Raw genomic sequence first — 17,785 nt, 5'->3', positions numbered from 1 at the left:
ATATTAGCTCTTCCAACTTCCAGTGTGGCCTGCAAGTACCCAGTGCCAGGCGGACCCTTTAATTTAGTGGCTGAATAGCCAGTCCCTTCACAGAGAGGTGTGTCTGGCACCTTTGTTGTGTAACTTTTGTTATATGCTGAAGATGCACCTCTTTTCCCTGGCTTTTGACACCTGAGACGTATTTGGACCCACCCTATGCTTTTGACCATGATTTGTTGTAACAGATTTTAATGTTGTGTTTTAAAATAGTTGTTACCTGCCCTGAGACCTTGTGGAAATTTAAACAAATAAATAGTGTGTCTGAGTGTCTGGATGGCAGCTAAGACTTTCCCTACCACTCAGCCTGTGTTTTGCATGCTGGTTGTGAGCAGAGGAGGTTTAATATGCCAGGAGAAAACTTGCCCTGGAGAGGTTATAGATGCTGCCTGCAACTTCAGATTCGTGTTTCCTTCTCTTCCCCACCAGTGATGGAACAATAACTTTGGGGGGGAGGCACAAGTTGAGGTTTCATGATGTTTCCCCTTCCCCATATTGGCCTGGGGTGAGGTGCAGCGCATCTCCACATTCCATTGTGGTTTCCACAAGGCTGCCAAGGTTTGTCTCTGCATATGCTCCCAAGCACTCTGTGTGCGGGTGTCTTTTTCCAAAATACCATTTTAAACTTACTGGTCCCAGAGGCCAGTGAAGCTTGGGGAGTCCCTGTGGTGCTTGCAGGTATGTTTGTAGGTCCCCTCCCCCAGTTGTTTATTGCTGTTACTCCTGAAGCATATCCAGTCCATGGGAAATGATTAAAATGCTCTCTTAACAGTGCTAATGGTGGTGGTTGAAGGACCAGGCAAGCCAAACCCAAAATGGAGAAGCTTACTTAGAAGTGCTTATTTCTGGTATGCTTTTTGCACAAGCGGGCTAAGAAATAACATGCCTAGGACATGTGAGCAGCCTGACCTGTACCAACGCCAGCCCAACTTCAGTGTTACTCACATTTGCAGTATCCTCTGTCTGGGCAGAAAGGAAGAACCATAACTTTGGCTTCTGTTACTGGCCTAATGAAACAGTGACCGACACATGGCTCCTAGCTCCAGCTGCTGTTTCTTGAGTGCCAATGGTTGTGTGCCTTTCACAGTTCTTGTGCAGAACTTCAGATATTTATTCCATCCAGGAGGAGAAAGGTCTCTTCTTCCTCTTCTTCCTCCTCCTCTTGGTCTTCTTCTTTAAATAATCCCTTGGCTCCATGGTCTGATTCTTCCCTGTGACAGCTGATTTCCTCCTCCTGGCCATCTTTTGTTCTCAGAATGATTCAGACTGCTGGGCAAAAGAGGCGGGAGGGCTGCAAACTGCCATTTGCCCACTGCACTGAAACGGGTGGGTGAATGCTGGAGTTGGCAGCACTCTGTCTGCAGAGGGAGAACTGGGAGCCGCAGGGCAGAGAGAGCACTTGAATTCCCAGCGCCTGGCTCTGAACAAAAGGCAGAGCATGGCCTTTTTGCTTGAGTGCTCAGGCAGTCTCCAACCTGAAACACACAGTAGGGATAAGCTGTGAAGTTTTTCTACACCCAAGCAGTATATAATTTTAAATGACATTTTATGAAATAAATAAATATCCACTGGCACCCCATTCAGCCAGTGCCCCCCTGGGTAAGGTGGGATGGGTTGGCCTCTCAACACACACGCAAGCACCCCGCCCCTCCTCAATGATTCGATGGAAAGCCCGGGCCTGCTGGCTATGCCTAGATGGCCTTGGCGACTGGTCCACCGGGATGCCTTTTCCCAGCATCCTTTGGTGCATCAGCTGCGGTCCCTTTGGTTCCAGGATGGCCTCGTGCCAGGTGTCCCCACGTGAGTCACATCCTGACTCACTTTCCTCAGGGCTTGTGCTGGGTCAAGCAGGGCATCCAGGCTGTTGACCAGGGGCCTGTGGTTATGAGCCTGTTGGCTTGGCTCTTCCAGGGGACTCTGTTGGCTCCTGGCTCATTTCTGGGCACAGTTCTAAATGGTGGCTTTAGAAATGGTCGCAGATGGGTTGTCAAAGGACTTCCTCTTGGCCTGTGAACCTGCCCAGCGTCTTCAGGGACCTTCGCTTGTGGGTGGCCTTTTTCTGGAGAAAACCTCTTCCTTTGTATGTCCCCTCTCCCCACCCCGGCAGGGGAGTTCTCCTGGCATCTTGTTCACTAGCCTGTGGGCACCAGGTAAAATCTGTGTTTCTCTTGGCTTTTGGTTGTTAATGTGCTAATGGTTTGTTTTTGTCCAAGCTCTATAGTTTAGGTTATAGAACTGGTTTTCTAATGGCTAAAATGTTTATTGGCGGCTTTTGGTCTCTGCCAGGATTTATTTCTTTATTTCGCTATTTTTTGTTTTGTTTTGTATTTTGCTTGAATGTATACTTTTTATTTGACTTTATTCATTGATACTTTATTCTGGATTGTTTTATTTGATGTTTTAATGTAGGTTGTAAGCCACTTGGAGATTTCTTTTTTAAAAGCATAAAGTGGCATAGACATGAAATTAATAATAATAATAATAATTTATGGCATTTTCTGGGATGAGTATGTGTGTCATTTTGACTTAAGGGGTCTTGAATTCTGGTCTGCAGAAAGATGGAATTTAAATGTCATAAATAAGTAAAAACGGGTGGTTCTACATGGGGGGGGTGGAGTCTGGCAGGGACTCCGCTGCACAAGCGGAGGGGCGCAACCTTGATGCGCAACTTGGGCAGCCTGTGCTGGGACCGTTGCAGAGAAGCCAGCGCTCTCTTGTTGCCACCTTCTTCCCCTCTTAGGTTGGGGAAGCAAGTTGTGTTGTTGAGGTTTGCCTTGTAAAATTGGTCTCCTTTTGAACCTTTTTCCTCCCCCAGAAATACCGTTCTCAAGATGACGATGACACTCCTTCGCCAGAGCACGGCTCCCCCCGGGAAACTCCCAGTGAGGCAGCAGCTCCAGAGCTTGTGCATGTTTCTGAGAAGAGCCTCTCTCAAGTTGAGAATGTCCATGGATTTGTGTCCCACTCTCACATTTCGCCAGTCAAGGTAGGAGGCGTGCACATATTTCGGAGCCTCTTTGGGTATAATGGGTCAGGTGTCTGGTGAAAAGTTGCATGCCTTCTTGTTGTAAAGATTTCCTGTTCATTCCAAGTCCTACCCTTATGTCTTTCTAATTGGTGGGTTCTCATCATAACATGAAGTTCGGACGTGTTATTCATTCATTTCCTGCTGCATCTCTGAAGCAAGGTAACCGGTTCTTCCTGTTTGAGGAATCTAAGGTTTCACTCTCTCACAAATCATTGTTTTGATGGCTGTGTAGGATTTCGTCTGCAAATTCTTAGTCTATTTCTAGGTTATGGCATGAAAACCCGAGTATTCCTCTGTTGTAAGATTTTTTATTCAGTTGAGTTTAGGTTTGAGAGCAGGGTTTCCCAACAATGTGTGAAATTAGCCAGGTGTCAGGGGCATTTTACAACTGGCTATCAGCTACTTACGAGTAAGTGAAGATGCCTGGGTACCAGGATGGCGCCTGACATTTCCACTATCTGAAGGTTCATGCCTGGGGATCAGTGGATCTGGACTGTTTTCACATACTAATACCCCATCCTGTAGAAATCCATTTGTTATCTTTTATCTACACAGTCAGAATGAAAGCAAAATGCTTTTTCTGTGCAGCCTGAGCAGGAACAGTGAATGGCTTACATCTTGCCTTCACTTATCCCACCCCACAGTTTCTCTGATAATAATATGTGACCTTGAAAGAGGGGTGCTCAGAACAACACACACAGGAACTGGACTGCTGGCAAATTTTGAGCCTGCACTGACCTGGCATTGACCTTTTGTATCAGGGTGGCAGCAGCAGGAGTGGCGTGGGCTTCTGAGATTCAGGAGTTCCCTGCTCAGCGCAAGGTTGCCTTGGGTGGTGAGTTCTGGGCAGTGGGTTCAAGAGGGCTGTGGAGAAGCTGCCAGTGGGGCTGGAGGACAGCTGTGAGAAGGGCGGGACCCTGAAGCAGTTCTTTCAGTACTAGGGAGCAGCAGCTGGTGGGCTGTTTTTATTTTTATTTTTATTTTTTTTAAAAAAATGATATTTATTAAAGTTTCAGATAAAAAGAGACACATCAATAAAAAAGAACTTAAAAGTAAAAAGAAAAATACACAATACAAAATACACAAATAAAAAAAGAAAAAACAGTTAAAAACAATTCCATCTTTTCATCACTACTTTTAAATTTACTTATTTTCTGGACCTCCTCATACCTCCCTCTTTTGTATTCCAATTCAGTTTGTTTGTCCAGCAATTCCTTTCCCTCTTTTTTAATCCCAATCCTTAATCTTGATATAATATAACATTAAATTTTTATCTATTAATAGCCAATTTTCCATTCTTTTAACCTTTTTATTCCTAATCCTTAATTTTAATCTGTATATAACTTTAAAGCCTGTGCAGCTAGAAACCACTTAATTTCAATCCACCATCACTCTAACATTCTTTAATTTTGCAATGTTTCTGTAGGTAATCTTTAAATTTCTTCCAATCTTCCTCCACCGACTCTTCTCCCTGGTCACGGATTCTACCAGTCATTTCCGCCAGTTCCATATAATCCATCAGTTTCATCTGCCATTCCTCCAGTGTGGGAAGTTCTTGTGTCTTCCAATACTTTGCGATGAGTATTCTTGCTGCTGTTGTGGCATACATAAAGAAAGTTCTATCCTTTTTTAACACCGTTTGGCCGACTATGCCCAGGAGAAAGGCCTCTGGTTTCTTCAAGAAGGTATATTTAAATACCTTTTTTAATTCATTATATATCATTTCCCAGAAAGCCTTAATCTTTGGGCACGTCCACCAAAGGTGAAAAAATGTACCTTCAGTTTCTTTACATTTCCAACATTTATTATCGGGCAAATGATAGATTTTTGCAAGCTTGACTGGGGTTATGTACCACCTGTATATCATTTTCATAATATTCTCTCTTAGGGCATTACATGCCGTAAATTTCATACCTGTGGTCCATAACTGTTCCCAGTCAGCGAACATAATGTTGTGTCCAACGTCTTGTGCCCATTTAATCATAGCAGATTTCACCGTTTCATCCTGAGTGTTCCCTGGTGGGCTGTTTTTGAAAAGCGGAATGGCTCATGGGCTGGGATGGAAGGACCATGATGAACCGGACAAGAAGAGTCCTTGTTTAAACAACAGAAAGGTGGATGTTGGATGGTGTAAAAGCAGTTCAGGAGAGGGGAGGCTGCCATGGGAGGTTGTGGTGCAGCTGGCACAGTCCAGATGGTGTGCTGGGAGGCTGGGCATGAACTCCTCAGGTCATCCTCCCCCAACATGCTGCCCTCCAGCTGCAACTGGTCTGCAACTCCCATCATCCCTGAACATTGACCGTGGTGGGTGGGGCTGATGGGAGTTGTAGTTCACCAACCGGGGGGGGCACCAGGTTGGGGAAGGCCGCCTTAGGAAAGCAGCTGTACCCTCAGCCCCCTCCCTATTGCCACCATCTGCAGAACAGGGTTGCTTCTGTCAAGCTGCTTCATAAGAATGCATGTGAAGTATGTTGAATGATGCATCATGCAAAATTCTTCTTGGGCTTTGGACACACCCAGTGTTTGAAACTCCCGTTGTTCTAGGCGCATTTTGTGACAGGGAATTTCATTAGCGTGAGCAGTTTCTGAGCTCTGGGTGCAAATACTGTGCCTAAGATTTCAGATTAAAACTGCAGAGTGGAAGGAAAGGAGGACCTTTTTCTGCCTCCCCACTTCCAGCTACTCTCTGAAGACTGGAGAAGAGACCCTCTTAAGAACATTAGGGAGGGGGCTTGCGAAGGACTAGACCATGTGAAAAATGAACATAATATTTTAGCTGCAGTTCATTCATTTTCAGCTTTGTATTCTTGTTATAAAAAAGCGCACCTAGACATTCCGGTGTTTCGCCCATAACCTTGGTTTAAGGTGCCCTTTAGCTCCTGGCTCTCCTCTCTCTGTTTCTAACCCTGCACACATTGGGGCCTGAGGTGTGCTAAAGGAGAGGCTGAATGAGTTATTTGCCTCTGCCATCCTCACAGTCAGAAATGTAGGGCAGATAGGTGGGCCTGGACTCACTTTGACAGGAAGGGGGCTTGAAGAACTGAGGCAGATAGCAGTGTCAGGCAGGGAGTACGGGAAGCTGCTGTCAGAACTTGGAAGTAACCCACAGCAGTCAGTGGCAGATGCCTCCTGGCCTTTCCTTCTCCCCAGCCCTGCCTTGAAACACGCACTCGTGCCAGCCTCTTCTTACCTGAACCAGCCCAGGGGAGGATGGGAATTGGCAGAGCAGGTCTCCCAGCTCCAGAAAGACAGGAGGAAGCAGCCTGCTCAGGGATTCGGAGGGTGGGGGCAGCTGCCTCATCTGCCTGCCTGCCTGCCTGCCTTCCTCTGCTAGGGGCAGAATCCTCAGGGACCCTGGAAGCGGCTTAATGCAATGGAAGGTAGACTGTGGGCCTGCAGAGACTGCCTGGCTGGCTGAGGAATTCGAAGTCTGCTCTGTGGTGGTTGTCCCTCTGAACAGAAATCTTTGGCAGTGCATTTGCTTTTGTAATGGCCTCTAGGTGGAGATGTTGCAAAGGAAGACCTTGGCCACAGGCCTCTCAGGTTATCCAAATACTGTTTTTGCTGCATTCACATGACCATTGATTCCATTCTCATGGCCTTCCCCAACTGTTGATTTCCATGTTAGGTTTGAGTTTACACACAACGTAACAGAACTATAGCGGAATATAGTGGAACATATGGAAACAAATGCTAAACTTGCTCTATTATTCGTAAACAGTTTTTTTCTGGAAGCAAAAATGAGCACTAAGCTTGCACTGCACTACAATAGTTTGAGAAGTGGCTTTTACGTTGTGTGAAAACTGAAATATAATGTGGACTTAACAGTTAAGGAAAAGTCATGAAAACGAAGTAAACTGGCAGGTGAATGCAGCCTTGTTTGTTTGTTCAGTTTCATTCCTACCTTTCATCTATGCAATCCCAGGATTTGATACATAATAAAACCAAAACATACAATAAACATCAGGCAGCAGTGGTGCCATCCGTATGCTGCTAATACTCAGCACAGTTTCTGTGACATCTGTGGTGTGGCCAGGGAGACGCGCCTGGACTCTGTGGTGGGCTGGATGAGGGCCAGCAAACTGAAGTGGGATTTTGACAAGGCTGGAGGTGCTCTTGTGGATGGGTGGGCGGTTCTTGGGCCTGGGAATGAGAAAGACTGCCTGTTCGGGTGGGGGGGAGTGCTCCACCCGGAAGGGGCACCTGTGTGCCCTGGGGCTGCTTCCAGAGCTGTCGTGGCTGGAGGCTTGGTTGCAGCCATTCCTATGCCTCTTCCCCAATGTAAACCCAGGGCCAGCTTGGGATCTGTTTGCAAAGCACTGATGAAGAACAGGTTCCAGGTGTTTTTGTTGGCTGGAGGTGAGGCATCTTTCCTCTCTAGGTGGGAGCAGAAGGGTGCTCAGTGGGCGGCTCCTTGACCTGGATAACTGGGCAAGAAAGACTCTTCACTTGGGAGCAGCATAATCTGTAGATCTGAAGTGGGCAGAACGTGTAACAGACGGAAGTTGGATTAATCAAGAGGCACTAAGGCAGTTGGGAGGGGGGAGGCAGTGCCCGTCTGTCCATCCATCACAGCTGCTGCTTGTGATTCTGCTTTGAGCTGAGCTGTTTGCTTCTCCACTGCAAGACGTTTTTGGAGCAACTTGTAATAAGGCCACCATGTTCATTTCAATGTGGCATGCTCAGAAGATGAGCAGGAGGATCCTAAAGGGTGTCCGGCAGTCCAGGCACTTCAATCTTCATATTTTGGTAGGTGAACTAACATAGCCTAATGATGGTCTGGTTCTTAATTCAAGGGGAGATACTTCTGATACATAGAAAATGTGTATGTTCTTGTGGCATTCTGCAATTTACAAATATTTAAACCAAGCTTATTACGGGGGTGTTTTCAAGACCAGAGGTGGGGAGATCCCTGGAGTCAGATTCAGGAAGATTTTGGGCATCTTCAGATGGTCCTTTGCTTTTGTACAGTAATGTTTGTGCACTTCATTGCTTGGTGATGCAGCTGGATCCAGAGCTTGACTGATGCTGGGCTTCTCTGGTGGGGGTGCCAAATCTTCCAGAGCTCAATCTGTTTGTTCCTAGGACCAAGCCACATCTTCCCCCAGAGGTGCTGTTTTTTTGCTTTGAATGTGTGTGTGTTTTTTTAAGAAAAAGAAAGAAAGATGCTTAATGTTCCACATCTCTGCCATTCAAGGATTGGAACATTTATTAGCCTTTGTATCCTCTCCCCTCTTGAAGTACGTATACCTGATGCCTCCACTCTTCATTTGAGTGTGGACCCAGGCAAGGGGATAGATAGAAGCTTTTACTAGGAATTGGGAGTCATCTGATAAAGCCAACTGGCAGGCAACTTGCTTGATCTGAGCACAACACAAAACTCGCAGGATATGCAATGGGATCTCCCGTCCCCATCCCGTGAGTTCCCTGTTGTTGTGGTGCTTCCATCCAAGGGCTGCTTCCTTGTCTCCAACCCTCTTTCTCCCTCCCACATTCTCCTTGCTGTGATCCACTGGTCAGGAGAAAAAGAAAACCAGCCCTTCCAGACAAGATGTAGAAGACAACTTCAAAGAGATAAATCCAAAGTGAAACCCACAGCAGAAAAAAACAGCACTGCCAAAATGTCTGTCTTGAAAACTAGAAGCCCTGGGGAAACAAGGTCTTCACGTTGCACTGGAAAAGACCACACCCAGGACTGCATCCCCTCCTTGGTCTCAAGTCTTTGTCCTTCTACCCCCGGTGCCCATTGCAGCTATGAATAAGGTGCCGGCCATTTAAAAGCCCTGTTAAGAGTGAGCCCTACGTCATCCCAGTTTGCACGTGGCTTCAGTGGCTGGTGGGTCACGCTGCTTGCCAGACCCATTGAAGTGCTTGTGCTCCCCGACTAGTTTAGCCTCCTTGGCTGAAGCCCAACAAAAAGCATCTTTGCTTAACGCACATCCATTTCAGTAGCATTTGGAGAACATCAGTTATGTGGGGTGGAAATTTTTGAATTTTTAGAAATGCACTGTTTCCTGAAATAAATTAGGAACATAAATAAATGAACATAATGCCAGCCGTCCAGCATGCTACAGTTAGCGTGTTGACCGTATTCAGTGCCTATATATTTTCTTTTAAATAAGGTAAGGTAAGGGTATGACATTGAATCATAGGGCTGGAAGGGACCCCAAGAGCTGTCTAGTCAAACCCCCAAAGCTGTCAAGTAAGTATTCCAATAAAAATAGTTTCCTAGTAAAGCTTTGAATCTGTTTGCTCTGTCACTGTAACCTCACTGGCAAAAGCCAAACTTTCTTCTCCTGCAACTGCTGTACTGTGGCCTCCAAAGGAAGCCCCCCCTGCTCCACCTGCAGGGACCCCCCCCCACAGTGGAGAAGTGAGAGGCCCACAGCATCCTCTGGCCCCTCAGCCATCCCTCATAGGATTGCTCTAAGTAGGCTAAGTCCCGTCCCCCCCCCCGGTTTGGATTCCAGTAAAAAAAATCCCCACAGCTTTTATCTGTGATAGCTTCTGTTTCTGTTTTGACAATGTTCATTAAAGTAATCTTAGCTTGGTTTCCTTTGGGATGTCCCCATGTGATACGTGAGAGAAATAACATGATACTTTTGCAAAGAGGAACATGATATTATTGCTCATGTAGTAATGTTAATCATCTGTTAATTACATTGTCCCTATTACGGTATAGCTTTTGCATGTAAATAAATTCTATAAAAAGAAAGCAAAATCCCCCACCTCTCAGATTGCAGCAAAAGTCATTTATTTACATTCCCTCTCAAGGCTCCTTGTAGGAGCCTCACATGTCATTGGCTTCTGTGAAGACTGGATGTAATTTTAAACTAAAATAAATTAAATCAAACAAATAGCCAGCACGTGTAGACACAAAGTCAGAAAAGCTAAAGCACAGAATGAACTCAGGCTTGCTAGAGAGGTTAAAAGCAACAAAAAAGGCTTTTATGGGTATGTTCGTAGCAAAAGGAAGAACAAAGAAACAGTGGGGTCACTCAGAGGAGAAGATGGTGAAATGCAAACAGGGGACACAGAAAGGGCTGAACTCCTCAATGCCTTCTTTGCCTCAGTCTTCTCCGATAAAGAAAACAATGCCCGACCTGAAGAATTTGGAGCAAATGATTCAGCAGAGGAAACACAGCCCAGAATAACTAAGGAGATAGTACAAGAATACTTGGCTAGTTTAGATGTATTCAAGTCTCCAGGGCCAGATGAACTGCATCCAAGAGTATTAAAAGAACTGGCAGATGTGATCTCAGAACCACTGGCAGTCATCTTTGAGAATTCCTGGAGAACAGGCGAAGTCCCGGCAGACTGGAGGAGGGCAAATGTTGTCCCTATTTTCAAAAAGGGGGAAAGAGAGGACCCAAATAATTACCACCCAGTCAGTCTGACATCAATACCAGGGAAGATTCTGGAGCAGATCATTAAGCAAACAGTCTGTGAGCACCTAGAAAGGAATGCTGTGATCACCAATAGTCAGCATGGATTTCTGAAAAATAAGTCATGTCAGACTAACCTGATCTTGTTTTTTGACAGAATTACAAGCCTGGTAGATGAAGGGAACGCAGTGGATGTAGCCTACCTTGATTTCAGCAAGGCATTTGACAAGGTGCCTCATGATATTCTTGTAAAGAAGCTGGTAAAATGTGGTCTTGACTATGCTACCACTCAGTGGATTTGTAACTGGCTGACTGACCGAACCCAAAGGGTGCTCATCAATGGTTCCTCTTCATCCTGGAGAAGAGTGACTAGTGGGGTGCCACAGGGTTCTGTCTTGGGCCCGGTCTTATTCAACATCTTTATCAACGACTTGGATGATTGACTCAAGGGCATCCTGATCAAATTTGCAGATGACACCAAACTGGGAGGGGTGGCTAACACCCCAGAGGACAGGATCACACTTCAAAACGACCTTGACAGATTAGAGAACTGGGCCAAAAGAAACAAGATGAATTTTAACAGGGAGAAATGTAAAGTATTGCACTTGGGCAAAAAAAATGAGAGGCACAAATACAAGATGGGGGACACCTGGCTTGAGAGCAGTACATGTGAAAAGGATCTAGGAGTCTTGGTTGACCACAAACTTGACATGAGCCAACAGTGTGACGCGGCAGCTAAAAAAGCCAATGCAATTCTGGGCTGCATCAATAGGAGTATAGCATCTAGATCAAGGGAAGTAATAGTGCCACTGTATTCTGCTCTGGTCAGACCTCACCTGGAGTACTGTGTCCAGTTCTGGGCACCACAGTTCAAGAAGGACACTGACAAACTGGAACGTGTCCAGAGGAGGGCAACCAAAATGGTCAAAGGCCTGGAAATGATGCCTTATGAGGAACGGCTAAGGGAGCTGGGCATGTTTAGCCTGGAGAAGAGGAGGTTAAGGGGTGATATGATAGCCATGTTCAAATATATAAAAGGATGTCACATAGAGGAGGGAGAAAGGTTGTTTTCTGCTGCTCCAGAGAAGCGGACACGGAGCAATGGCTCCAAACTACAAGAAAGAAGATTCCACCTAAACATTAGGAAGAACTTCCTGACAGTAAGAGCTGTTCGACAGTGGAATTTGCTGCCAAGGAGTGTGGTGGAGTCTCCTTCTTTGGAGGTCTTTAAGCAGAGGCTTGACAACCATATGTCAGGAGTGCTCTGATGGTGTTTCCTGCTTGGCAGGGGCTTGGACTCGATGGCCCTTGTGGTCTCTTCCAACTCTATGATTCTATGATTCTATTCTATGAAATCTTGCACATTAAGCCAGGCCCAAATTAGAGCAGAGGTTCTTATCTTTGATGCTGACTCAGCCGCAGGCTCAAGTAAGGAAGACACACACATGCCCAGGGCCCCACCTTTCTCTCCTGACAGTCACTAAAGGAGAAACTTTAAGAGTTAAAATTAATTTTGATTGCATATTGTTGAGATATTGGAGGATATTAAATCACTGTATGTTGCTGTTAGCCAGTAAGAGGTTTTAGAGGTTTGCTGCTGCTCTGAGTTGATAATTTTCCAGCTTCCTACTATTGAAGGTTTTTCCATGTTTACTTGTCTGTTGAGTAACCTCTGAACTGAGCATGAGTCCTCGAAGGCTCCCACTCTCACATGCTTCTGAAAACCAGTTCCAGGAACTGCAGGAGAAGAGAGGAGCTGCTTGGGGACTTTCCATTGTGGCATCTGGTTGGCCAGGGTGAGCAGCAAATGTTGAACCGAATGGGCCCCTGGCCTCATCCAGATGACTCTTCTTGTGTCCCAAGGAGCTCTTTGCATTTTTAGCTCATTAATGACTTAGGGGAGGTGATCAAAAGTCCATCTAGAACTTTTTCAAGTGCCTACAGAATACAGTACCATAATTCTAAATTATCTGAATAATTCCTTCCAGAAACCACTCACCTGGCATTGTTGAATATTCATGTATATACAGTGGAACCTTGGGTTGCGGACATAATCCATGACGCAGGCACGTCCACAACCCGCAGAGTTCGCATCCTGAAGTGCCGCGTCTGTGCTGGTGCGATTTGGCGCTTCTGCACATGTGTGGAGCACGTTTTAGCGCTTCTGTGCGAGCAGCAAAACACGGAAGTAACCCGTTCCGGTACTTCCAGGTTTCCTGCGGTCCGCAACCCGAAAACACATAACCTGAAGCGGCCGTAACATGAGGTATGACTGTATTATTATGCAGTCAGTCTGTGGGGCAGCTCGCAGTATCAGATAAGCGAAGAGCAGGAGGAGCACAATGAGCAGCCGTATTACCTAGCCAGACCTTTAGGCCACCTGGCCTGGTCCTGTCTCTGTACCAACTGGCAGCGGCTGTTGTGATGTCAGGCTGGAGTTGCCTACCTGGAGTTTTTTGCACCTGCCGCGTGTGCTCCATCACTGAGCTGGGCCCCTTCTCTGGAGAGGGAAGCTTGCTACAGAATGGAAAGTGCTAGGACTCGGAGTGATGGGCAGCAGCCAAAGCAAAATGACTCTCTGGAGAACCTCTGTTGTTATTTGCGAGTCAGCAGCTCGAGGAGATACAGATTTTCCATTAGGTGGTTGTATTCATTAATTTATGTATGAAATTTATGTGCTGCTTAAGATAAACATAAATCTCTTAAGCAGTTAAAATATAATCAGGAGCAAAAGAAAAACAATACATTTTCCTTTAGGAAGCTCAAGAAGAGAATAAAACTATATACCATAGATAAAAATTAGTGGAACACTAAAAGAAAGCTTAAGAACCAGGAATCGGAGTCCAGGGAAGTTTGGGTAAACATAAACGTCTATAAGAGGCCTTTTACGTTGCTTGTTGTCTCCATCTCTCAAGCCAAGGGTGCTGCTGCCACAGCAAGAGCCCTCTTCTGGGTCACAAAGTGACCAGCGTCCGGGGACCCTGGTTCCAAGTTGCTTAGGGCTTGGACCCTGAACTTGGCTCAGTAGCTGAGAGGCAGTTAGTAGAGAGCTTGGTGTGTGCAAAGCTGGGTGCCCCACTGAGCAGCTTAGAAGCTGTATTTTGTATTAAGTACAGTTTGTGAACCCCAGTCTTTCTAATTTTCTGCTGTGGCACCTTATTTTTGGATATTCACGGGGCTGTTGTATCACCTTAAAAAGAGAGGATGTGGCCTGATGGGGATGCAAGAGCACTTCTGCGTAGGGGCTTTTGCTTCAAGAGAATTATTTGGACGTGGTGTTTTCCCCTAGTGACATGAATCTCCATCTCTGGTTCCAGTTTTCTTCCTCCCCTTTGTGTGAGATGTGTCCTGTTTTGCGGGTGCCTCAGTCTTGCCTTGTTAGCCTGCAGGCAGGAATTGTGAACACCTAACGATACACAATATAGCAGCTGCTTGTTGGTTTATTATGGGATGGAGGAAATAGTATGAGCAATTACTGTTGCTGCTAGTTCCTAATAGGTGAGAAATGGAATCTGCTTGTTGGGCTTGCCGAAACTACCACTTGTGTAGTTTCAGAGGTTTGTTCTGAGGCTTAAAAGGGGCTTCTGGTCTGTGTGTTTAAAGATGCTTCCATATTATTAATAACTGTTTGGCCATGAGGTGGGTGGGCAGTGCTGCTCCCCCTTTTCTGGAGTGGCTGCAAGCAGCCGCAAGGCACCTCTGGCTTTTTCGCACAGGCGCTGGTGGCGATTGGCTCTGGGTGTTCCTCCCACCCGCCCAGCGCTGTGCTTTGTCAGGCGTCCCCAGAGAGCATCTGTTGTCTGATGCCGGCAGCATCCCTCTCTACCTGCTAATGGGTCTCGCTCCCTGAGTTCCATTCCGCCTGCCTCACTGCTGACAAAAGGAGGAGGTTTTTGATCTTGGCAGACCACAGAAGCAGATAATAGCCTAGAAGGTGGCAGGATTGCCCCTTTGCCTTCCACCCATGGAAGTGCCCCCCGGGGGAGTAACAGGTGCGGCAAGAGTCTGGCCACGGGCGCGATGGATGGGAGCTGGCCTGGAGAGGAGCCTGAGTGAGTGAGGCTGGCTGCTGTCCTTCCCTGAGTGATGCAGCTGTAATCCTGCCTGCCGTTTGGCTGATCACTCACTGTGGCTCAGCAGCTGACGGGGACCCACGCCTGCCTGCCTGCCTGCCTGCCTGCCTGCCTGCCAGCCAGCCACCTGCTGGGCTGCAGAGATGAATTACATTTTTGGAAACAACACTCTGCTCTACTCGCGCACCAGTCGGGGCGGCAACACTGGATCCGGCCATAGCTCGGGAGGGCCCAAGCAGAAGCTGTGGGCAAAGAAGGGCTCTGGGGATGCCCTGCCTTCCGAGGAGGCCGAGACTTCGCGCTGGCAGCAGATTGCTGCCTTCTTCACTCGCAGGCATCGCTTCTTCTTCTTTGACTGCATCTCTGTGGCTGCCAGCTCCAGCCAGGTAAAGCGTCACTTGTTGAAATCGGGGGGGGGGGGGGAGGGAGGGCAGCCATCGATAGAAGGGCTGGATCTGGCAATGGGATCTCCTTCCACAGCTGCCAGGATTAGGGCAGGGTGAGAAGAGGAAGGAATATTGCAGTCAGCCTCCTAGGTGCCTGGATTTGGCTTTGAGCATCTTAAAAACTTGCATGAACACCAGCTTGGTGGCTTAACATTTCTTCTGACCTGCCACATAAATGGGGATTTTGGCACAAATGTCTGACACGATTGAGGCTGCAAAATTAGACTTAGTCAAACAGCTGGATTCCAGGGAGAGGCTAGGAGGGCAACCTAGGGCACAAATAGCAGGCTGCATGGCCTTGTTTGGTTGGGTGGGCAAGCGTTGTCCTGACTCTGTTCCGAGGGCTCTGGGTCGCCATGGCTGAGATGTCTGACCCCAACGGGGTCTTGGTAGGCCTGGTGAGATAAAGGAAGAGAACAGAGTTGGAAGTGCCTCTTTACAGGAGCTGGCAGCCAAGACCGGGAGGCTTGTCTCTGCAGAGCCCCAGGAAACGACCAGGCCGGGAGGGCAGTGAGTTCAGTTTCCCACCCTGAGTGCAGGAAAGGAGAGCACTCTTATTCCCAGAGCATCCCGGGGATTGTAACTTGCCCAACTTTGTTTGAAAAGTTTCCAAGGGGTGAATTTCCACAGCTTTGCAAGGCAGCCTTGGCTCCTGCTGGGCTGCTCTGAGAGCTATGAAAAAATGTTGGGCTGCTTCCTTCCTGTAACTCAAGCACGTTACTTTCATCTTCCTTCCTGGGTGGATATAGATAGGGCAAGTTTTCTCCTCCTTTTTGGCACCTTTGTCAATATCTGACACCCACATGCTCCCTTGTGGCCTTTTCTCAGCCTTTACTTAGGACTTGCCTTTTCGGCTTGAGTTCTCCCACCTCCGTGGTTTATACCAGCCACAAGCCCACAAGACAGGCCTGTGTTGCAGATATAGGCAGAGAGGGAAGGGGGCAGGGGGGTTGCAATGTCCTAGTGAGTTTGGGGCTGAGCTTGGGTGCTTCCTGGCTTCCAGCTCTCCCTCTGTCTCTCTTTTCTCTGCAGCCCAGTGGAGGCCCAGTGTCCTCCAGGCCTCTAGTTGCCAGCTAAATCTTAGTCCTGCTGCAGCACCTCATGAGCTCTCTGGCCTCATTCTTCTTTGCACATGTTGAGGCCCTTGATGTCCATACCACTTTTTTGCTAGCATTCTGTTGCTCTTCGCTGCCCAAGCATCCCATTCTCTTGCTCCAGGAGCATCATCCCATTCTGATGCTCCTGCAAGAGCGTTGACTTAGACTTCCTGCCAAATTGTTCCAAAGATGCTGACAATCCTTGAACCAGCTGAATTTCTCTTCTCCATCTGATGCTGATCTGCTCTAGTTTGATCTTGGCATATGTATTCAGTAAGTTTGGTATCTTTTAGTGCTTTCATCTACTCTGGTAAGACAAGTATAGCTGCTCCTGAGTTCGGATCCCTCGACCACAGTTGTCCGTGCAGTTGTGCTCAAGCTTGGATTACTGCAGTCGGCTCTACGTGGGGCTGGCCTTTAGGTTGGTCCAGACGGCAGCTGGTGCCTGTCTGTCCACGTTCCTGTTCTCACAGTGGCCAACCCGATGCTCCTATGGGGAGCCTGCAAGCAGGACATCAGTGCTCTCCCCACTGTTCCCCAACAGCTATTATTCCGAGACCTCATATCTGGAAGCCGTTGAGCTTAATCCTCCACTAATTTGGCTAAACCCTTTCAAAGCCGTCCATTCAAGATGGTGGCCATCGCTGCAACCCCTGGGAGTAAATTCTATAGTTGTAAGTCTGTGCTGTGTGAAGAAATACTTGCCCATCCTTAATTCTCCAATATTTAGCTTTGCTGGATACCTCTGGGTTCTTCTAGTGTTATGTAACAGGAAGACAAAGTTGTCTTTATTTCTACCACACCCGGCATGATTTCATAGACTTCTATCATGCCACACCTAAACTAGTTTTTAAAAATAGTTTAGTGTTTTTTTCCCAAAACCAAAAAGCCCCTCACAGCCTTTTCTCATAGTGGAATTGCTCCAACCTCTTTAGCACACCTTTAACTCCCTTGTTCTCAAATGGTCCAGTTGCTTCCCCTGATTCGTTGAAATATTTTTTATTGTGGATTCTAATGGTCTTGGCTATCTGCTGCTTGAATTCTTTTTTTGTACCCCTTACTGTCTGCTTGTCTTCCTTTTGCCAAAGTTTGTGTTCCTTTTTGTTCCACTCATGTGAACCGCCCTTCTGGTTTTTAAAGGGAGCCTCCTGGCCTCCTCACAGCTTCCCTGACTGCTTGCTGACCACACAGGTATCCTGTTGACCTTGGTGACACTTTTCCTCATCTATAGTATACATAATCATCATTACTGTTTTTTACATTGATTTGTCACTTGCTACAAAATTGGCTCAAAACCACGTCTAATTATAAAGGCATTCCTAATATAAAATGTAAGACACACACACATATGTATATGTATATAGGAACATTAATTAGCCAAAATCTTGCAAGAATGTAAAAAGAACAGATGCTTCTTGAACACCTATGAAGACTTGGATATGGTCATACTTGCGATCCGATGCTTGGGTGACAGGAGCACGTTGTCTGGCACCTGGGAGAGCAAAATTCACAGGAGGTTTCCAAGAGTTGTAGGTTGAAACGAGCCTGTGGGGCTGGGCTTGCAAATGAATTGGCAGCCAGGTCTGAATTAGTAAAACAAGGTGGTTAGCGTATGAAACATGGAAAGAACAGGCCTGTCTGGATGCTTCAGTGCAGGGGGCAGCCCGCCCCCCCCCGGTGCCCTCCAGATGCTGTGGGCAAGAACTCACATCGCCCCCAG

The 17,785-nt window shown here is 47.0% G+C and overlaps 1 protein-coding gene across 14 annotated transcripts in view; it reads left to right on the top strand.

Moving 5' to 3' along the window:
* Window positions 1–17,785, top strand: part of DLG1 (discs large MAGUK scaffold protein 1) — an 86,557-nt gene that overhangs the window by 16,027 nt on the left and 52,745 nt on the right. For 10 of the 14 annotated variants that reach the window (XM_081007414.1, XM_081007427.1, XM_081007426.1 and 7 more), the window contains exon 4: window positions 2,852–3,022. In XM_081007414.1, the coding sequence (XP_080863540.1) occupies window positions 2,852–3,022 (171 nt within the window). Of the gene's footprint in view, window positions 1–2,851; window positions 3,023–14,650; window positions 14,909–17,785 lie in introns of those variants that run through there. The other 4 variants (XM_081007418.1, XM_081007417.1, XM_081007416.1 and 1 more) reach the window with 2 other exon arrangements.

Source organism: Podarcis pityusensis (genome assembly GCF_964106645.2).
Source record: "Podarcis pityusensis genome assembly, chromosome: 5".
Lineage (NCBI taxonomy): Eukaryota > Metazoa > Chordata > Lepidosauria > Squamata > Lacertidae > Podarcis > Podarcis pityusensis.
The sequence above is the reverse complement of the archived record's forward strand: the minus strand, read 5'-3'. Positions and strand labels throughout refer to the sequence as shown.